Source organism: Jaculus jaculus, chromosome 9 (assembly GCF_020740685.1).
Source record: "Jaculus jaculus isolate mJacJac1 chromosome 9, mJacJac1.mat.Y.cur, whole genome shotgun sequence".
Taxonomy (NCBI): Eukaryota; Metazoa; Chordata; class Mammalia; order Rodentia; family Dipodidae; genus Jaculus; species Jaculus jaculus.
Window position 1 is genome coordinate 116138603 of NC_059110.1, and position 21450 is coordinate 116160052.

General features: G+C 51.8%; 4 protein-coding genes across 12 annotated transcripts in view; 2 read left to right on the plus strand and 2 right to left on the minus strand.

The window, feature by feature from the left end:
- The first annotated feature begins 2147 nt into the window (after positions 1–2147).
- LOC101599463 (glial fibrillary acidic protein) lies at positions 2148–12066 on the plus strand. Of its 5 annotated transcripts, XM_045159380.1 has the most exons (10): positions 2151–2634; positions 3428–3488; positions 3638–3733; positions 5519–5680; positions 7064–7189; positions 7321–7541; positions 7946–7989; positions 8359–8478; positions 9824–9909; positions 10555–12066. In XM_045159380.1, the coding sequence occupies exons 1-10, from the start codon at positions 2180–2182 to the stop codon at positions 10594–10596; spliced, it is 1413 nt and encodes a 470-aa protein (XP_045015315.1). In that variant the 5' UTR covers positions 2151–2179; the 3' UTR covers positions 10597–12066. The 5 variants fall into 5 exon arrangements, with proteins under 5 accessions (XP_045015313.1, XP_045015315.1, XP_004655373.2 ...); XM_045159378.1 differs by lacking the exons at positions 9824–9909; positions 10555–12066 and adding an exon at positions 8570–8923 and having other exon boundaries at positions 2148–2634; positions 3641–3733; XM_004655316.2 differs by lacking the exons at positions 9824–9909; positions 10555–12066 and adding an exon at positions 8570–8923 and having other exon boundaries at positions 2152–2634.
- A 274-nt stretch (positions 12067–12340) lies between these two features.
- Fam187a (family with sequence similarity 187 member A) lies at positions 12341–14131 on the minus strand. Its single transcript, XM_004655733.2, has one exon. It carries the CDS (start codon positions 14071–14073, stop codon positions 12829–12831), a length of 1245 nt encoding a protein of 414 aa, XP_004655790.2. The 5' UTR covers positions 14074–14131; the 3' UTR covers positions 12341–12828.
- Positions 14132–15177: 1046 nt separating this feature from the next.
- On the minus strand, positions 15178–19225 carry Ccdc103 (coiled-coil domain containing 103). 5 transcript variants are annotated; one of them, XM_045158998.1, is made up of 4 exons: positions 19101–19225; positions 16766–16917; positions 16118–16250; positions 15178–15600 (listed from the first exon to the last, which is right to left on the minus strand). In XM_045158998.1, the coding sequence occupies exons 2-4, from the start codon at positions 16906–16908 to the stop codon at positions 15178–15180; spliced, it is 699 nt and encodes a 232-aa protein (XP_045014933.1). In that variant the 5' UTR covers positions 16909–16917; positions 19101–19225. The 5 variants fall into 5 exon arrangements, with proteins under 5 accessions (XP_045014933.1, XP_045014934.1, XP_004655374.2 ...); XM_045158999.1 differs by having other exon boundaries at positions 19128–19214; XM_004655317.2 differs by having other exon boundaries at positions 18866–19205.
- Positions 19226–19458: 233 nt separating this feature from the next.
- Eftud2 (elongation factor Tu GTP binding domain containing 2) overlaps positions 19459–21450 on the plus strand; it is a 61750-nt gene continuing 59758 nt past the window's right edge. Inside the window, exon 1 of the mRNA XM_045158512.1 lies at positions 19459–19537. The gene's annotated coding sequence lies outside the window, so the exon portion shown is untranslated. The remainder of the gene's footprint in view (positions 19538–21450) is intronic.

Here is a 21450-nt window from a genome sequence, read left to right on the forward strand (position 1 = left end):
CTAATATATATATATTTAAAACGTTTATTTGCAAGTACACACACACACACAGAGAATAGAAGCACCCAGGCATCTAGCTGCTGCAAATGAACTCCAGATGCATGGGCTACATTGTGTATCTGTCTTTCTGTGGGTACTGGGGAATTGAGCCCGGGTCATTAGGCTTTGCAGGCAAGTGCCATAAGTGCTGATCCATCTCTTCAACCCCTAAAAAATACTTATTTAAACAGGGTATGGTGGCACACACCTTTAATCCCAGCACTTGGAAGGTAGAGGTAGGAGAATTTTGCTATAAGTTTGAGGCCAGCTTGGGACTACAGAGTGAATTCCAGGTCAGCCTGAGCTAGAGTGAGACCCTACCTTGAAAAAAAAAAAATTATCTGAGGGAAAGAGAATGGGTGTGCAAGAACCTCCTGCCATTGTAAATGAACTCCAGATGTATGCACCGTTTTGTGCATCTGGTTTTCCTTGCGTACTGGGGAATCAAACCCGGGTCATTAGGCTTTGAAAGCAAATGCTTTTAATCACTAAGCAATTTCTCCAGCCCCCAAAAGTCTCTTGTCCTTCTATAGCTTCCCAATCTGCACCAGGATCAAAAGTCACCAGAACCCCTTCTTGAGACTTCCCTCTGTCACTGTTCAGAATCCGGGCAGATATGGCCCGAGCTTGGATCCCCACCACCATGGGACTCACAGGGCTAAACTTCAACAGGTCACCCAGCTCATGCCCAAGTGAAGAACACGTCCCTGCTGTGCAGCAGGGGCTGTTGCTATGACAGGAACTCAGGGGCTTAAACTGGCTTGAGGGCTGGGAGTGGGCAAGTAGCCAGGCCTTGTCTGTAAGCTGGAGACCTGGCAGTGCTGAGGTGACTGCCACCCCAGAGTCTCTTCCATGTGCCCACTGAATGATTCACCTTGGCATATACACAATGGTCAGGGATGGGCACACAGCCTGCTTCCCGCTGTACCCTAGCCCCCACTCCAGTGCTTTCCGAGAAGCCCATTGAACTGCATTGCACCCTGGCCTGACATCCTGACATTTGGGGATAAAAGCAGCACAGCCTCCTGGGGGCTGCCCCTGCAGTATGGCGCCCTCGCTGGCGGTGGAGAACAAGGCTCTATTCAGCCAGTGCCCAGTAGTAGATGGGAAGCCTAAGCATGGTCAGTAGAAGGCAGTGGGAAGCAGAAGAGGTGGGGCTGGGTACTGTGGGGCCGGGGGTGGGGGTGTGTGTGGTGTGGAGCACGACAGGGCTGTCTGTTTTCCAGAAGCCCAAAGGCACAGATGGCGGTGGCGCCTCGGTGGGACTACAGTGGAGGGCATGGATGAACCCAAACTCTCAAGTTGGACATAGTGGCTCCTACGTTCCCAGACTCAGCCATCCCCAGCGGCCTGACACGTGGGAACTCAAAGGAGATAAATCACTAAGGAGAATGAGGGGTGACCAGGGAGACAGGGTGCGCAGGAACGAAGCTTCCAGCCTGCACAGCCAACGCATTCATAACTGCTCTGCAGAGCTGTCAGGAAGAGGCTCTGGGAGGGGCGCATGGAGGCTGGACATGGTGGGAATGGCCTGGCAGGATGAGCCAGGGGCCAAAGAGCTGCCCAGCAAGAAGGCCTGTTGCCCTATCAGAACTTCCCCACGTTCCTTCTGTTATCCCCTGCTCCCAGACACAGCCAGACCCACCGTAGGGATGGCCCCAGCCTGCAGCCCCAGACCTCCAGGAGTGGGGAGAAGGTGGCGATGGAGGAGCTCGGAAGGGAGGAGTCAGGCGTCTGTTGAAATGAGGCTCCTCAGGGAACAGTAACATAGGCTATTCCTGGAGTCGGGGCACAGGTTCATTCGTCACCAAATTCCCTACTGTCCTCAGTCCTGTGGAGGAGTGCAGAGGGCGGGCAGGCCTGGTTCATGGGCCCCAAGAGCCGGGAACAAGTTAGAGGTCACCCAGCCCAGCCCTTTCCTGATCCACCTTCCCAGAGACCAGTGTGTCCAGAGAAGTCCTGCTTCTGGGCACAGTAACCTCAGTGGGGTGAGAGGAATTCTCCCCAGGGTTGGGCTGAGGCCCAGCCCCACCTCCTGAGGCTATGTCATGGGGTGTTGCCAGGCAGCCAGGGCAGCACTTGCCCAGCCCACTCCCCCATAAAACCCTCATGTCCCAGGAGCCAGGAGAAGCAGGGCAAGATGGAGCGGAGACGCGTCACCTCTGCTCGCCGTTCCTATGCCTCTTCAGAGATGGTGTTCAGGAGCCTGGGGCCTGGCCGCCACCTGGGTACCAGTCCCCGACTTTCCCTGGCTCGCATGCCCCTTCCTCAGCCTGCCCGGTTAGACTTCTCCCTGGCTGGGGCACTCAATGCAGGCTTCAAGGAGACCCGGGCCAGTGAGCGCGCAGAGATGATGGAGCTCAATGACCGGTTTGCCAGCTACATCGAGAAGGTTCGCTTTCTGGAACAGCAAAACAAAGCGCTGGCGGCAGAGCTGAACCAGCTGCGAGCCAAGGAGCCCACCAAGCTGGCAGATGTCTACCAGGCTGAGCTTCGGGAGCTGCGGCTGCGGCTGGACCAACTTACTGCCAATAGCGCCCGGATGGAGGTGGAGAGGGACAATCTGGCCCAGGACCTTGGCACCTTGAGGCAGAAGTGAGGAGAGGGCCAGAGAAAGGGGCCTGTGAGCAGAGACTGACCCCTGAGAGGGATGCCCATAGCACCGGGGCCTCAGGAAGGGACCCAGATCCCCCTCAGCTCCCGGATTTCCCCATCTCTGGGAAGGGGGGGCTATCTTGCTCCCTAGCATAATGAGAAAAGCCAGGAAGAGGCCAGAACCTTAGGTATCTGATTCCCAAAGACCCTCTGCCACCGAGCCAGGCACTTCCCACTGGGGAAGGCTATGTGGGGCAGCTAGGGACCCCATCAGATAGGGACTTTGTATTTCATTCACGGGGCACTGTGACTGTATTGTGGTTGGGGAAGGGCCACCTTTTCTGAATATGGACTTAACCAAAAGAAGAGCAGCAAGAAGAGAAAGTTGGAGGCTCCAGGCTCCAAGGTATAGGAAGTGGAAGAGCTGAGCAGGCGGGCCTGGGTGCAGAAGCGCCAGGGGCACAGTGCTTTGGGAGCAGTGAGCATGCCCCTCCAGGGCAGCAGGGGGTTTGGGCATGTGACCGTGAGCTTACAGTGGTGGAAGTGCCTGCCTAAGCAGGAACAGGTGCACTAACCCTGATAAGGTGTCTTGGTAATGAGTTAAGGCAAAAGCCCTTATCTGCTCACTCTCCTCGCCAAGGTCTCTGTCTAGGACCCCTTTGTCCCTCATTCCTCCTGCCACTCTACTGGTCCTGTGAGATGTCTATGACAGTCACATCCAGGGAGACTGGGACAGGGATTGGTGTCCTCAGGAAAGTTTAGACCCAGGAATGTGTCCTCACTCCCACCCCAGGCTCCAGGATGAAACCAACCTGAGGCTGGAAGCTGAGAACAACCTGGCTGCTTATAGACAGGTCAGAGGAGTGGGGGGGGGGATGAGGACACCCCCAAGGACAGCCCCCAAGGCTCTCCCTCCACAGAACCCCAGAAGCAGGGGAGGGCGATGAGGCTGGGTGGGGGGAGAGAAGTAGTTTGTGGTTAGAGTGGCCCCTCCCCATTTCAGGAGGCCGATGAAGCTACCCTGGCCCGCCTGGATCTGGAGAGGAAGACTGAGTCGCTGGAGGAGGAGATCCGGTTCTTGAGGAAGGTCCATGAGGAGGTAAGCTCAGCCAGTGGAGGGAGGGAAGCCCATCACAGAAAGGGCAACTGGGCCGGGACGGGGGGGGGGGGGATCAGGAAAAGGAGTGTAGAGCCGGCCATGGTGGCGCACGCCTTTAATCCCAGCACTTGGGAGGCAGAGGTAGGAGGATCAAAGTGAGTTCGAGGCCACCCTGAGACTACATAGTGAATTCCAGGTCAGCCTTGGCTAAAGTGAAACTCTACCTCGAAAAACAAAAACAAAACAAACAAACAAACAAAAAAGAACAGTGTAGAAACTAATTGGCAGGCAAAAATATGAGAGAGGGAGGGAGGAGAGAGAAGCAGTAAGGAAGAAAGAGTGGGTAGTATCCCCTGCTCCCGGGAAAATACACACAGGTACTCCATGTACTGAGAAGTACAAGCCTTGGGTTTTCCTTCACATCACCCCTGTAAGACAGAGGTCCTTCCTAAGCTGTCTCCTTTTGCAGGGGAAGACACTGAGGCTCAGAAAGGTTAAAAACATCCTAAAGTTACATGGTCTGACCCTACTTTCTGTGCCATATGACTCCATTAAGATGAAAACCAACCCTGGGTGTGGTGGCTCATGAGTCTAATCCCAGCACTCAGAAGGCTAAAGTAGGAGGATTGCTGTGAGTTTGAAGCCAGCCTGGGTTATAGAGTGAGTTTCAGGTCAGCCTGGGCTTGAATGAGACCCTACCTCAAAAATAAATAAATAAATATAAGCTGGGCTTGGTGGCACACGCCTTTAATCCCAGCACTCGGGAGGCAGAGGTAGGAGGATCGCCTTGAAGTCACCCTGAGACTACATAGTGAATTCCAGGTCGGTCTCGGCTACAGCAAGACTTTACCTTGAAAAAATGAAAAAAAAAAAATGAGATGAGGGCTGGAGAGATGGCTTAGCAATTAATGCACTTGCCTACAAAGCCTAAGGACCCAGATTTGATTTCCCGGAACCCACCTAAGCCAGATGCACAAGGTCTGGAGTTTGCAGTGGCTGGAAGCCCTGTTGTGCCCATCCCCATTCTCTCTCTATTCACTTCTTTCTCTTTCTCAAATAATGAAGCAGATTAAAAAATAGATAAGGGGCTGGAGAGATGGCTTAGCAGTTATGGTGCTTGCCTATAAAGAAAGGACCCAGGTTTGATTCCCCAGGACCCATGTAAACTACACAAGGAGGCACATGTATCTGGAGTTTGTTTGCAGTGTCTAGAGGCCCTGATGTGCCCGTTCTCTCCCTCCCTCTCTCTCTGTCTCTCAAATAAATAAATAAAAATTTAAAAATAGATGAGGCCTATTCATAAAAACCCATCTGAGAACCTGGTGGTGATTTATAACCCTAGGACTTGAGAAGTAGAGGCAAGAGGATTAGGAGTTTAAAGCCACCCTCACCTACATAGGGAATTCAAGGCCAGCCTGAACTACATGAGAAACCTTTCATGCAACAACAAACCCCTCTGTGCTCTGACCTCAGATCCTGGATTCATAAACATGACTGTGTGGAACCTGGTTCCCCAAAGCAAGCAGGCATATACATGTTCATGCATGGCTCTCAGCTGCTCAGTCCTGGAAGGTGGATGTCACATGGTCACCAAATGCCTCCTCCCCCCCCCCCCACCCGCCGCCCCTCATATCCCTTCGCCTGGGCCATATACTTCCTTCATCAAGGGCAGTCCTGTTTTGCTGAGCCAACACCCATGCCTAGGTAGGCAGAAGAGTGTGATGCTGGAAGAGCCTGGGCTGCAGCTTGAGCCGAGCCCGGGTACTCCTTCTCTCACCCTGCCAGGAAGTTCGGGAACTTCAGGAGCAGCTGGCCCGACAGCAGGTTCATGTGGAGATGGATGTGGCCAAGCCAGACCTGACTGCAGCTCTGCGAGAGATCCGAACACAGTACGAAGCAGTGGCCACCAGCAACATGCAGGAAGCAGAGGAGTGGTACCGTTCCAAGGTAGCCCTTCCTACAGACCAGTCTGCCTCTTCCAGACAGCCCGCCTTACTCCACGTAGGGGAATGAAGGAAGGAAGCCAGGAAAAATCTCCTGTTTAGGTGACTGACCTCCAGAGAAGTGAGATGAGTTGCCCAGGGTCACTTAAGCACCATTACTTCCAAAGCACTTATTATTATTATTATTATTGCTACTATTCCTAATGTTACTATTAACCCACTTTGTGTGTACCAAGCCCTGTGGTTAGAATGGATTATCTTAAGACACAGGTGCTACTTTTTGGTACATGAACAAACTGAAGGCCAGAGAGATTAATTAGTTTGTTCAAAGTCACATAGCTCTCAGATGGTAAACTGAGATTTCCAACCTTAAGTCTTCTCATTTGGTAGCTTCCCTTTCGGATGCCCGGCCAATCTGGGTGTTGGGTTACTGAGCACTAATGTGAGTGTGCTAGATACCTCCTGGGATAGTGAAAGGTGTGCGACCAATGAAATATGATAAGGAGCCGGGCGTGGTGGTGCACGCCTTTAATCCCAGCACCTGGGAAGCAGAGGTAGGAGGATCACTGTGAATTTGAGGCCACCCTGAGATTGCATAGTGAATTCCAGGTCAGCCTAGGCTTGAGTGAGACCCCACCTCGAAAAAACCAAAAAGATTAATCCCAACACTTGGGAGGCAGAGGTAGGAGAATCGCCATGAGTTTGAGACCACCCTGAGACTTCATAGTGAATTCCAGGTCAGCCTAGGCTACAGCGAGACCGTACCTCGAAAAACCAAAGAGCGAGAGAAAGAGAGAGAGAGATGATAAGAAACCACATATGCCGGGCGTGGTGGCGCACGCCTTTAATCCCAGCACTCGGGAGGCAGAGGTAGGAGGATTGTCATGAGTTCGAGGCCACCCTGAGACTCCATAGTGAATTCCAGGTCAGCTTGGACTAGAGTGAGACCCTACCTTGAAAAACCAGAGAACAAAAAAAAAAAAAAAAGAAAGAAAGAAAAAGAACCCACATATGGTGGTGTACAGAACACCATAGGCAGAGTTTATATTCAGTGTGAGAAACAAGGAAGGTGGGGGCGTTGAGCTTTGTGAGGATAGAGACACAGAAGCAGACAGAGACCAGAGATGCTGGCCCCAGGGTACCAAACCTGGTGTGAGCATCAGACGCCAGTGACAGTGTGAGCAAGCTGAAAGTCTGATGTGTGTCCTTGAGTCACAGTCACTGCGAATATTCCCAGTCCCGGTCAAGGCCAATGTCCTGGGAAAGAGCTGGGCTCTCCCCGACTTTCCTGCTTTCTCAGAGATGAGGCCTCCATGGGCCCGCATCCTCTCGCGGTAAGTGCCCTCCGAGCGGACCTCCCCTCAGGTTAAGGCCCTCTCGGGCTCAGTTTGCCGACCTCACAGACGCTGCTGCTCGCAACGCGGAGCTGCTCCGCCAGGCCAAGCACGAGGCCAACGACTACCGGCGCCAGCTGCAGGCCTTGACCTGTGACCTGGAGTCCTTGCGCGGCACGGTGAGCGCGGGCAGGGCGGCAGGGCAGGCGGGACACCCCCGTCCTACGTGCTGCTTTTAGGGAAGGGACAGGAGCTGGAGGCAGGGCAGGGGACGGACTGGAGGGACCAGCCGGCTCCGTCCACCTGGCAGAACGAGTCCCTGGAGAGGCAGATGCGCGAGCTGGAGGAGCGCCACGCGCGGGAGGTGGCGACGTACCAGGAGGCGCTGGCCCGGCTGGAGGAGGAGGGGCAGAGCCTCAAGGATGAGATGGCCCGCCACCTGCAGGAGTACCAGGACCTGCTCAACGTCAAGCTGGCCCTGGACATCGAGATCGCCACTTACAGGAAGCTGCTGGAGGGCGAGGAGAACCGGTGAGCCCCAGCCCAGCCCTAGGTTCGAGCACGCTCCCTGCTACATCTCACTGCCTTCAGACTAGGGTGTTACCCCTGTGCCCCAGCCCTGACCCTCTCCAGGGCCCAGCCCAGTCCCTGCACAACACACAATAGACAGTCATTAAATGTCGGATGAACGGATGAATGAGTCCAACCAGTCCCAAGGCCAAGAACTTGGGCCCCCGTTCCCCCAACCCCCAAGCATAACTAAGGGGTTCACCCCTCAGCCTGCCAGCAAAGACTGGAATTCCCTTAGTCGCATCATTTCTTCTGTCCCCGGTAACTGTCTTCACCACTTTTCCCGCTCCTGTCTCCCATGTCTCAACTCTCCTTCCTGGAGGTACCCTGTGGCTTCATCAGCTTATCACCCCACTGTCTTTCAGCATCACCATTCCTGTGCAGACCTTCTCAAACCTGCAGATCCGAGGTCAGTAGAGCAATGTCTTGTGGGAAGGGTGTTGAATTCCAACCTTCTCCCCTAGGCCTTTGGACTGCTTTTGGGGACCAGGGCAAAGGGGTCTGGGCTCTCCTTGAAGGCCTTTGTAACCCACCACAGAACTCCTAGCCAGAACACAACCTTCCAGGGCAGTTGCACGTGGGGACTGCAGCCGTCACTGTCTTGCTCTGCCCTATCTCCCTCTCCCAGTTCCTGTACCCCATGCCACTCCCCGTTCCTGTACCCCATCCCACCTTAGAACCAGCTGAGGTCTTGACTGGTGCCCTATCTGCAAGCCCTAGGCAACTGCCTGTCCTTCTGAGTGTTTCATCTTTCTTTTAAAATTGCTTGTCACTACAGGGGGCAAAAGCACCAAGGAAGGGGAAAGTCACAAGGTCACAAGACATCTCAAAAGGCTCACAATACAAGTTATACCAATACAGGCTCATCAGATTGTAAATGGAGCCCCGCCAGCTCTCGGTTAGCGGCCTGCCTCTCAGACAAGCATTTTTCTCAGCTTGATAGGGAGTGAACCTCACCAAGTCCATTCTCCTGGTCCTCATTCTCCCAGTTCTCTCCTGAAGGGCTGGAACCGTGTCCTTTCCCCAGGAACCTCAGTGTCTCGCCCAGGACCTGCCATTGACGCAGCTGTTATTCTAATAGAGCTCCCCTATTTAAAAGGTGGTGTGTCCCTGGGAGCTCAGGTGACATGCTCCAGGGCTTCTAAGTAAATGCCAGCCTCTACCTCACCTCTCTTCTGTCACTGGGAAAACCCCTTGGGCCTTGCATTGCCTGGTGGTTTGATTTATGTATCCCCAAGGCTCTGTTGCTCCACTCAGTGCTCATTCAGCCCAGAGGGTTAGTTCCCTCTGGACTGCTGCTCTTGTAGAGAATAAAGTTTATGTTCCTTGCTCTTCATTTTAAATATTCGTGAGTGTGACATGTTCTATTTTTCTCCCTCAGGGGGGTGGACTAAATTGCTTTTTACTGGTATGTGGCCCTCAGATGATTCTTAGGGGAAAAAGTCCTCTTCTGGGTGAGAATATTTAGGATACTGGTCGGGTATGGTGGTGCATGCCTTTGATCCCAGGACTTGGGAGACGGAAGTAGGAGGATTGCTGAGTTCAAGGCCAGCCTGGGACTACAGAGTGAGTTCCAGGTCAGGCTGGGCTAGAGTGAGACTCTGCCCATGAAAAAAAAAAAGAAGAGGAGAAGGAGATGATTTAAGAAAACAAGTCTCGGGATAGAATTAAGCATTAGAAAGTTAACCAAGCTGACCAGATAAGAGATAATACCACCAGATGCTAGACAGGCAAGGATCACTAGTGGATGTCCAGACAGAGAAGAGTAGGAAAGGTGAAGGGAGGCAGGAAAGAGAGCCGCATGTGTTGAGCAGTAATATGTACCAGATGTTTAACACACTTAATGGCCTCTTCATTACCATTTAGAGAAATAGATACCATGATCTTCTATTTGCAAGGGAGGAAACTGAAGCTGTGCCAGGCCAATTAACTTGCCCATAGTCATGTGGCTGGTCATTGGCTGAGCTGGGGCTTGATCTCTGGCCAGATTTTAAAGTCCATGTGTTTCTTCAGGGGGATACCCCTGGGTTGTCAGGAAGCCAGGTGCCAGGCCAGAGCACAGAACATGACAGTAGTAGAACATGCCCACACTAGGGGAACTTGAGGGATTTTAGCCTCTTTGGAAGAGCCAAGGCTCTCCCTGCCTGGCTGGAGAGAGACTCGTGTGATGGCGAAACTGGGTGCAGGATAGTATGTCTAGTGCCCTGAGAATCCATGGAGGTCTCCTCTCCTCACACCTGCAGAAACCAGTCTGGACACCAAGTCCATGTCAGAAGGCCACCTCAAGAGGAACATCGTGGTAAAGACAGTGGAGATGCGGGATGGTGAGGTGAGAAGTGGTTCTGGTTGTTCCCAGAAGCTTTCAAGCTCGGGTTGCAGAAAGCCTGGGACTGGCCCGCTGAAGGTCTTCATTAACTCCCAGGAGCTCCCAAGGAGCTTCAGAAGAAGTAGGCCCTTTCCCCGGCCCCTCCACAGGCAGTGTTAAGTGGAGCCTGGGTTCTAAGGCCATTTGATGAGGAACCAGACTTAAGCTGTCTCCCTTTCACACTCTCCAGACTCAGGTGTTCCCAGTACTAGACCTGACAGAGACAGAGGGAGGAGGAAGAGGAGGTTTAGTAGCTTACTCCCAACTGTGGCTGGGACAGGTAGGGAGAGAAGAAAGGGCTTTCAGATTTTACTCAAAGGTGCTTCTTAAAGGAATGGGAAAGGGGAGCTTCCACTTTCACAGTTGGAATGGCAGTGACAGTAATAGCCGGGTGTGGCTCATGCCTTTAATCCCAGCAATAGGAGGATCACTGTGAGTTCGAGACCAGACTGGGACTACATAGTGAATTCTAGGTCAGTCTGGACTAGAGTGAGAACCTACCTCAAAAAATAAAAATAAAATAAAACCATTGCACAGTCTTGCATGGTGGGCCTGGGGTCTGTGTAAGCTCCTAACCATGGCACTGCACACTTTCCCTGTCCCCTGCAGGTCATTAAGGAGTCCAAGCAGGAGCACAAGGATGTGATGTGAAGTGGGCCCCCTGGGTGGCCCCTGCCACACAGTGCGAGGGGCCCAAAGTAGGAGTAGGGGACTTGTTTCTCCTCAGATAGTTCACTTCTCTGGACCTGATGCCCACTGCTCCCCTTCAGCCCTGTCTCTATACCAGCTTGCTGTCCTAGGCTCAGTCAGCGGTAGGCCTGACAGATGGCACCCAGCCAACACTTCCAATTAGCAGGACTCTCACCCCAAAGGGACATTCTGGAAAGGAATAGCCAGCAGCTTGGGTTAGAATTGGGAGGGAAGAGAAAAGTTGTATAGGGCAAGAGGACCAAACAAATCACATCCTTCATCTCTGTTGTTATGGCAACTGTTGCCAGAGCTGGAGGTATCTGTGGGGTATCTGGGAAGTGGACTGAGTTTCCTCAGGCTGCTGGAGAAAAGCAGAAACTCAGATAGGAAAGGGAAGTCCCCAAGGCAAGGTAGTTCTGCCCAGAGGCTTATTCTTACAAAATGAACCTGACCAGTCCAGCAGTACACGAGGAAGGCTTGTCGCTTAGAGGGATCACCAGATGGAAATTCTAGCCTGCCCAAGTCCCTCAGGGCCCTCTGAGTGATGATTCAAATTGAGCTGCCATGCAGGGAACCAGCCTGCGAGCAGGGGGGGACTTGGTTCTCAGCACTTGGGAAGTTAATCTATAGTGTAAGTGGAGAGGGACATAGTTCTGGGAAGGAGTAGAAGTGGGCTGCCCAGTCCCAAAGTGTGGGTGCAGAGAAGCCAAGGCCAGAACTCCCCTCACACAGGCTACAGGGGCACTGTTAGTGGAGGTACCAATAGGGATGATGTCAACATCAGAGTGTGGGGTTGTGAGCTACCGGTTACACTTGGCCCGAGTTGTGGGAATCAAGGAAGTGACTCATCTTGAAGATGCTGAAATAGGAGATAGAGGGGCTGCTGTCCACGGGGCAGGGCACAGCTGTGTCCCAGTTCTAAAGGCCTATTCCTGGCTGCATAATCCTGGGCCATCCATCCTCTGAGGCCTGCAACTGCTGCCTCTCAACCCCTGGTGAAGCCATGGCCATCCATCTGAGCCTCTCTACCCCATACTGACCAGCTGCTCTTCCACAAGCCAAGGGCTCAGGTCTCCTGCTACATACAAAGTACATCCCACCTGTATTTTAGGCAGCACCCTATTGCTAGCTTGGGAAACTGAGCATGAGCAGAGTAAAATGTTCATGCAAGCTAAAGGCAGGACACATGAGGCTGAGGATTCCACCTCAGACCACATGCTGTGCTTTCGGGGGCTGGCGGTGGGGATCTGCTCAGAGATGGGACTGAAAGGTCCATTCTGTAGTCCTTTTCTCTCCTTTGAGGTAAAAAAAAAAAGGCAGAGTGCGGCCCTCCCTCTTTCCAGGGCTTGGTTCCTTCTCCCCTAGTCCTTGATGCCACCTGCTGCTGCTAACTGTCTCCTTTACTAAGAAATAAAACCATGTCACAACCTTCCTTGGAGTGGATCTGGTATGTTCAGGAGAGGGTGGGGACGAGACCAAAATGTAGCTTTAGACAAGACCCAGCTTGTCCCTTGTCACTGATCATTTTGGGAGCCCAAGCCCCCACAGCAACGGTCACCAGGCCACCAGTCAAATCCAACCCGCTCCACCACCACGACCCTGGTGGTCTGGCCTTTGCTCCACCCCTTCTTCTCATCCCTTGTCCCCAGTCTGAGTGCAGCTGGTCACCCAAGCAATGAATGAATTTGATCTCCACGCTCCTCACCCGTCCCCTGTCCCTAGTCTTTATCTTCATGGCCTACACCTGCTGTTTCTATAAGGCTGAGGAGGAGACAGGAGGACCCAGGCCAGTCCCCTCCACTCTTCCCTTGCCATTCCCAGTTCAACCACTGCACACTGAGCGGTCCTCAAAGGCAAGATGGCAAAGTGCCTCCAGCGCTGTTCAGCACTGATAGAGGATTTCCTGAGCGCTAGTTCCCTTCCTTCTCTGACTCAGTGTGAGGTGAGAAGGCGTGTTGCGCCACTGGCCACTTCCCCTCCTCACCTCAGTCCTCAATCTCCCACCTACCTCAAGCTTCCCAGGTCAGGCCCCAAATCTATTCATGAAACTGGGGAGCCGGCTGTCACTCACAGATGTGTCACATCTTCTTGCCAAATGTCACAGCCCAGGAGGCCTACCCAAAGGCAGATATCTGGTATCATTTACAAACACATTAAAACGCAGCTAGTCTTCAGAGCCGGAAAAGAGAAAGCCTAGGGGGCGCATTTGGGACAACAGCGAAATAAGTAACAGCAGCAACGACAGAGGTGAATGGTGACAAAGGCGGCGGTGATGAGCAGATAGCCTATCAGGGTGAGCTCCACGGCGGAGCGAGTCTCGGGGTCCGACAGCGAGGCTAGGTGGCGCGCTCTCGTGGTCACACCCAACCGGAAACCAGCGATGCGCACTCCCTGCCGCCAGCAGTAGTAGGTGCCGCGGTCACTGAGCTGGGTGAAGCGGATGTGGAGCTGGTTGCCGTGGTCTATGAACACCCTCATGGATCTGTTGACGCCTTTCAGGTACTGGGTGCGATAGAGGTGCTGGTGGTCCTTGTCCCAGGCCACAGCGTGCTCAGGCCGGGCCCCGGGGCAGGAGATGATGAGTCCGTGGCCTAGTTTCTGCTGGTGGAACTGAATGGGCAACTTGGGCACCCAGGGCTTGCTCCCCACTTTGGATATATAGTTGTAGATGGCCAGCACACCCTCCTTTATCCTATTCCTATTCTCGCAGGGCACCAGGCAGCTCTGAACCAGCAGCTCAGGTGTGTGGGCTTTCACCTTGGTGCGCAGTTTCCTTGGCACAGCCCGTGAGCCACAGGACACCACGTCAGGCAGAGTCTTATGGTAGCGGGGTGAGAGATCAGGGCTCTGCAGGTAGCAGAGGCCTATACGCCACTGCTCCCCCAGCACCCCGCAGCGGTCACAAGGGGTCCACTCCCAAAAGGTGGTGAAGACATGGAGGTTCCCATGGTGCTCGTCTGCCAAAGGCTCCTGGCCCTTGTCCTTGAAGGAGGCCACCATCCCCTCACTGCTCTGGATGTCTATGTCATAGGCATAAAAGTAGTCTCCCCGGCGAGTGCCACAGAAGTACAGCCCCGAGTCTTCAGGCTGGGCCCGGAAGACCAGCAGGCTGAACATGCGGATGCTGAAACGGAGCAGCATGTCGCTGCCAGCTCGAACCTGAGCCGCCTCTGTCAGCAACCGCCCATCAAAGTCTGTGAGAACTCGGGTGTGGCTGCTCCCCAGGTGCTTTTGGTAGTACCAGACCACAGCTGGAACCTCCTCGGGCTTGCAGTGACAAGGCAGCTCGAAGCTCATGTCTGCCAAGTAGGCGGCGTTGTCGAACATCAGGAAAGCAGGGCAGGGGGTCTTCTGAAAAATGTTTTCTTTCTCCACAATTTCAAAGGCCTGAAGACTGCCCCAGGCCCACAGGAGCACTGTGATGTGGGCCAGGCTCATGCCTCCAGGAGGAAGGGCCGGAGGGCAGAGCAAAGCCAAGACACTAAAGGCCTATGGCTTTTGAGAAATCACTGCCTTGAGGAAGGGGCTGGGTGAGTGAAGCCTTAAGCAGCCAGGAATAGAAGCAACAGTCTGCAGAGCAAGCAGCCAAGTGCAAGGTAATTTATTCCCAGCTGATCTGCAAGTTGCCTTTCTCCAAGCCCCATCTCGAGGGAAAAACCATTCTAGAATTTGGCACTCTCGCCTTTCTAGAATTCTGGCACTCACCCAAGAATGGATCAAGGGAAACCACAGTGAGCTGTAGGGGCCCTCTGACCTGCTTGTCCAGGATAAATTCTCTCGTCAGTCTGGGAGATGAAGGCAATCCTTGCCGGCATAGCTGGACATCTGGGATGCTGACCAGACCTGAGCCAATGGCACAGGAATTTCCCAGGCCCAACTTGCACAAGGACTCAGTCCCTAGAGAAACATTCTACAGCGCCAATGAAGTAATATTTGATCCTTGTTGATTAACCGTCCACTCATTGGCTCTGGGTTATAAATATTCTGGTTAAGAGCTATGACCTGTGTTTATCTACCATGACAGATGAATAAGTTTACTTTTTTTTTTTTTTCCCTAAGTGGAGGTGGTACCCGGTGTGGCCAGCACTTAGTTGGGAACATACACCACCCCTCAGGCCAGTCGGCAAGAGGAGCGGCACACTTGAATGGTATGAAGCAAACTGCTTTCAACCAGCTGGATCTTTGGGTGTCCCATGGATCCTTATAGCTCAAAATGTAGACATAGTGAGGGACAGGAGAAGTGGGCTAGGGTTGGTTCCAGATTTTCTTTTTTTGAGGTCAGGTCTCATTCTAGCCCAGACTGACCTGCAACTCACCCTGTAGTTCCAGGTTGGTCTTGAACTTTCAGATCCTTCAACCTCTGCCTCCGAGTGCTGGGACTAAAGGCATGCACCACCATGCCCAGCTGATTTACAGCTTTTTCTTTGAAAAGTCTTAGTTGAAAAGAAGTTGTGGGTTTCTCATTACAGTCCTTCAGAACCCCAAGACAAGTACCACAAATGCTTTCTGAGCTCACAGGGGATCTGAAAGCACAGGTTTCTGTCAATAGATTCCATACAGCCCTAGCAGCTCCTGTAGGAGTCTCTCCTCCCGTAGCTTCTCCCCACTGAGCCCCTCCTGCATGCATCTGGCATCACCCATGGCCTGCAACTTCTGAAATAAGCTCTGGCAGCTCTCTCTCTCCACCTGGCTCAGCAAGCTCAAGTTCAGGGTGAATCGCCCAGTATTAGCCAAGCTGTGCAGGATCTCCAGGACCACTGCCCGGTCACTTGGCATCACATGATCAGCTAGTGCCACCAACAGCTCCCCTAGAAGTCCAAACCCTACATCCGTCTGGAAGAGGTGGCCCAGCTTGGTACCGCCAAGCTGTAGCAGAGTCTGGTAGCGCTCCAGCCCACTCCTTAAGTGTCGTCGCCAATCACGATAAAATTCTGCGGAGTTCTCAGGCTGGAAGGGGGCTTTCTCCTGTATCACAAAGGAGGGAAACAGGTCCAGTGCTCTTCTCGCTGCTCAGCAACAGCACAGTGCAAGCCTGTGAGGTTTCATTTTAGCTCTGCAACTGCTCTGTGAATATTGGAAGACTAGCCTCTGTGGTACCATTTTCAGAGGAGGGAACTGGGGATGTGGCAGGGAGGATGAGCCCCAGGAACCCAAGCCATGATTTTTGCAGGGGATTTTCCTACTGAGGAAGAGTAAGTCAGGGTTTGCTCTGAGAAGGGTAGAGGAGTTGACTGGAAATCTCAGAAAGAGAGAAAGGAACTCAAAGTGAATGTCAAGGGTTTGACAGGCTGCATCCTCTCCCACACTGCCACAAGGTCATCTGCCCAAAGGCAAAGCAACCCAAATATAATGTGGGAAGAAGGACAGTTAAAGGACTAATGGAAGGGGTCTGTCTACCATAGAGGTATGTGTTGCAAGAAGACAGAGTTTTAGCTTTAGGACAGAGACTCCTCCTGTTCTAAAAAGGCTGGGTCTCACCTACTTGGGAGAGTTCAGTGGTCACATCCTGAAAAGTCTTTCCCTGTGTAGCGTGAGAATTCCAGAGCACGGTTCTCTTTCTTTCCAGCTTGTCCTTCCGCTCTAGTGGCTTCAGATGTGATGCAAGGACAATACCTCTGAGGGGAAAAGAAGAGAGATTAGGATGAACCTAATGTATCTCCAGGTGTGAGACTGCTACTCTGCCTGATGTAGGCTGGACCTGTTGACAGGAACTATGGCAAAAACAACAGGAGCGTAGATAGCTGAAAGTTTTTAAGCACATCACATGTCCCAGACATTGTGCTCAGGGGCTTATGTGCAACAGCTCATTTAACCATAACAACAAGGTTTTTTGTTTTGTTTTGTTTTGAGGTAGGATCTTACTCTACCCCAGGCTGACCTGAAATTCACTATATAGTTTCAGAGTGGCCTCGAACTCACAGAGATCCTCCTGCCTCCAGAGTACAAAGATTGACAACAATTCTTTTCACAGGTGAAGAATTGAGATTCAGAGAGATTAAAGAGCTCGTGTAAAATCACACAAATGTACAGGATCGGGGTGGGGGAGCACAAAAGAACCCTGGAATGGTCAGAATCTGAACACCTTGGTGATAACCATAGGAGGGCCAGAGAAAAACGGTCACAAGCCAACCTGAACTCCTCATAGGAAGGCACCCTCTGTTCCACTGCCCGTAACTTGGCAGCATTCTCCCTTTGGTACTTCTCATCAGCAGCAATTGCAGCCTGCAGCTCTTTCTCCAATGCCTTGAAGTCAATCATGTCATCCCTTTCCATGACTCAGGCCTAGGAATGCAGAATACACATTAGTGGAGGGTCAATATCACAGAAAGGATGATGTCTTTGGATTCTTTGCCAGAACACAAAATGACACAAAGCAATCTGACATTCATTTATGTATTTATTTATTATTATTTACTTATTTGAGAGAGGGAAAGAAAGAGAGAGAGAGAGAATGGGTGTGCCAGGGCTTCCAGCCACTGTAAATGAATTCCAGGCGCATGTGCCACCTTGCGCATCTGTCTTACATGGGCCCTGGGGAATCGAACTGAGGTCCTTTGGCTTTGCAGGCAAGCGCCTTAACTGCTAAGCCATCTCTCCAGCCCTATTTATTATTTTTTAAAGTTTTCCTTTCATATTTTATTATTTTATTTGAAAGAGAGGAAGAAAGAGGCTGATAGGATGGGCGTGCCAGGGCCTCTTAATCACTGCAAACCAACTCCAGACACATGTGCCACTTTGTGCATCTGGTTTTACGTGTATACTGGGAAATGAACCTGGGTCTCTTAGCTTTGTTGGCAAATGTATTAACCACTAAATTTAATCTCTCCACCCTATTATTCTTTCATATTATTATTATTTTTTTTTGAGGTAGGGTCTTTTTCTAGCCCATGCTGATCTGGAATTCACTCTGTAGTCTCAGGCTGGCCTCAAATTCATGGCAAGCCTCCTACTTCTGCCTCCCAAGTGCCAAGATTAAAGGCATGCAAGACCACATCCAGCTATTTTATTTTTTCAAGTCAGGTCTCTCTCTAGCCCAGACTGACCTGGAACTTACTCTGTAGTACCAAGCAGGCCTTGAAGTCAGTGATTCTCCGCTTTCTTTTGGGATTAAAGGTGTATGCCACCATGTCCAACCAATCTGACCTTTATATCAGAGTGTTAAACAAACGGCGCACACCTTTAATCCCAACACTCAGGAGGCAGAGATAGGAGAATCACTGAGTTCAAGGCCATCCTGAGACTACATAGTCAATTCCAGGTCAGCCCGGGTTACAGTGAGACTCTACCTAACAACAAAAACTAGTTTCCTGATGGGCATGGTGACATGTGCCTTTAATTCCAGCACTCAGGAGGTGGAGGCAGGAGGATTTCTGTAAGTTTGAGGCCAATCTGAGACTACACAGTGAATTTCACATCAGCTTGAGCTAGAGTGAGACCCTACCTCCAAAAACCAAGGGGAAAAAAATCTACTTTCCTACTTTACAGATTCAAACTGAGTTGTACATTGAAGACTACTTATACAAGGCTTGTCCCTGAAAATAGAATAAAATCTTTTCAGTTTTGAGTCATGCCTTAATTTATTTTATCTGTTTCTAAAAATATGCTAGGAACCAAGGCAAACTCAATGATAGAAGACTGCCTTGCAAATGCAAGGGCTTGGATTTGATTCCCAGCACTACAAAACAATTAATTTGTGTACTTTGGCTGGATCTCAGAATTCTGTTTTCATTCTTCTACATAGGATTGTTCCAGTCCTATAACAAGCTGTTGCCATAGAGGACCTCACAAAAAAGCACAACTATTTTAGCTACCCTTAAGCCCAAGGACAAAATCTCATCATTAGATGTCTTCAATGGTTTTAAAAAACAAACAAACACTTTTCACCTAAACCTGAAACGATGCCACAGCAGAAAATCAAGTAGAAGTGGCAAAGGAAGGGCTTCGGTGACTTCCACCCCAAACTTCTATGGGACCAGAGGCTGCAGCCACAGGTGCCTGGGTATGTGGGCAATGTCTTCAGTCCTACCACTTAAGTTCTTGCAGCCTCTAGATACCTGAGGCTGATTGGTTGTTCCTACAGTGTTCCGTGTGGGGTCCACTCTGGGCTCTGGCATTTACTTGTGACACCTCTCTGCACCTCAGAATCCTGTGTGTGGTTCAGCTATGGACAGCCCTAGGGGCAAGAAATGAGTTGGCCTGCAAAGCAATCCCACAGCCACCTCGCCCTCACCGCAACGCAGGGAAGAATACCAAGAAGAGGCTGGGCTGGCCAGCAGCCGAAATCGGATGTTCTGACTCCTGTCCAGTCTTTTCTTTTCTTTTTCCCCCAAGCTGGTCTCTCTAAAACTCCCGGGCTCGTGATCCTGGCTAGGACCCCGCAGTTGAGAAGGCTATGGACACACGCCATGCTTCCTGCCAAGTTCTAAGTCCTTCCCACTCATCGAATAAATAGACTGCAACTGTACCCCTTTACTGTGCGCTCAGACCCTCACCCCCAACAGCCCCAGCCTTGAGTCTCCTTGCTTTCTTCTGGGGAGGGGGCGTCCTCCTGATCTGCGTGGCCAGCAACAGCGCTTACGGTGCCCAACAGCCGCGGTTGCTTAGCAACCGAAGGCCCCCTTGCCGGGCTGTCCCGGGGCGCCTGATCACATTCGCGCGCGTCTTCGGCTCTCGCTTTTCGTCGAAGCAGCCCACGCGTTGAACTGAAGGATCCACGGCCCGACCTTGCCTGTTTCTGCGTCCACGGCCAGCATTCTTCTCATCGGCTCTTCAGGCCGCGGGCTGTCCTCCGCGGCGGCGGCGGGGTCCTTCCCGACCGCTGGCGCCGGCATCGCGACGACGCGGGCCCCGAAGCGCGGTCTCCCGGAGGCGGCCTTGGAGCTCGCGGCTGAGCCGGCGGGAGGTGAGCAGGCGCGTGTGCGCGGAGCGGGGCGATTGCTCCGGGGCTTGGGGAATTAAAGAGCCTCGGCTCTGAAGGAAGCGTTACGTACTGCGTGTCCCTTTGGCTTCACACTTGAGTAAATTGAGGCCTGGAGCGGGAAAGGAAGTGAAAGACGCCTCCCGTCGTCCATCCTCGATACCTCGCGTGGGTAAATCCTGCCCCTGAACAGGCAGACCCAGGGCACTTAGCGGCCCGGTCCCCGGTCACCTTCCACGCTTTCTGCAGCTCCCTCTGTCTCTCAAAAAGATTCAGCATCTGAGCTGGCCGTGGGGGCCAATGCCGGTAATCCCCGGTGAACCGGGAGAATTGCCGAACGTTCCAGGCCAGTCTCGGCTAAATAGCGAGGCGCAGTTTCAAAAAAACTAAAACAAAAGTAATTTTTCAGCATCGCCTTGAGAGCTTGCGTTGCAGCGGAAGGTGTAGGATTCTGTTCAGGAATGGGCAAGTCCTTGTGTGTCGTGTTAAGTCGTTAATTCATTCGAGTAAAAATTTGTTGAGGGTCTGTTTTGTTCCAGGCACTGTTTTGTTTTTAGGTGAAAACATGTTTATTGAATACACTACAAGGGGCAGCCCTACTTTTGTGTGTGCTCTGTTTTATTCTTATTAATGTTTATCAGCAACTGGTATATGCTTATTCCTTTATTTACTGTCTGTTTTCTCAACTACAGGATATACAAGGGTTTTGTTTGTTTAGGTTAGGAATATAATTCAGAGGGAATCTGTGAGGCCCAGTGATCCCCAGCATTGTGAAGTGTGCGTACACACACACACACAATTGTCAGTAGGGATTGGCAAACTTGTTTTAGGGGGACTTTTTTTTTTTTTTTTTTTTTTGAGAGCAACAGACACAGGGAGAAAGACAGATAGAGGGAGAGAGACAGAATGGGCACTCCAGGGCTTCCAGCCACTGCAAACGAACTCCAGACGCGTGCGCCCCCTTGTGCATCTGGCTAACGTGGGACCTGGGGAACCGAGCCTCGAACTGGGGTCCTTAGGCTTCACAGGCAAGCGCTTAACCGCTAAGCCATCTTTCCAGCCCAATTTATTTATTTATTTATTTTTTTAATTTGAGGCAGCTAGAGAGCGTGGGCTCACCAGGGCCTCTAGCTACTGCAAATGAAATCCAGACACATTTGCCACCTTGTGCATCTGGCTTATGTGGGAACTGGGCAGTTGAACCTCAGGATTCCTTTGGCTTTGCACGCAAACGCCTCAACTGCTAAACCATCTCTCCAGCGCTTGGGGGACTTTTTATTTGTTTATTTTTGCTTTTTTCGAGTTAGGGTCTCACTCTAGCCCAGACTGACATGGAATTCACTATGTAGTCTCATGGTGTCCTCGAACTCACGGCAATCCTCCTGCCTCTGCCTCCCGATTGCTGGGATTAAAGGCGTGCACCACCATGCCTGGCAACTTACATTTTTTTATTTTATTTGAGAGAGAGAGTATGGGCACAATCAGGACCTTTTGCCACTGCAAATGAATTCCAGATACAGGTGCCACTTTGTGCATCTGGCTTTATGTGGATACTGGGGAATAGAACCCAGGTCATCAGGCTTTGAAACAAGTGCCTTTAACTGCTGTGCCGTCTGTCCAGCCCATAAACTGCTTTCTGTAGAAAGCTGTTTATAGGCCTGGTATAATGGTACACACCTTTAATCCCAGCAATCCCAGCCTGGAACTACAAAGAGTGAGTTCCAGGTCAGCCTGTGCTAAAGTGAGACTCAACTTTGAAGCCCACCCCCGCAAAAAAAAGCTGTTTCTGCATTTCTGCAGTCACTTGATGGGAGTCCGTCTTTCTTTCCTCCCTCCCTCCCTTCCTTCTGTCCTCCCTCCCTCCCTTCTGCAGGGTCTCTAGCCCAGGCTGATCTGGA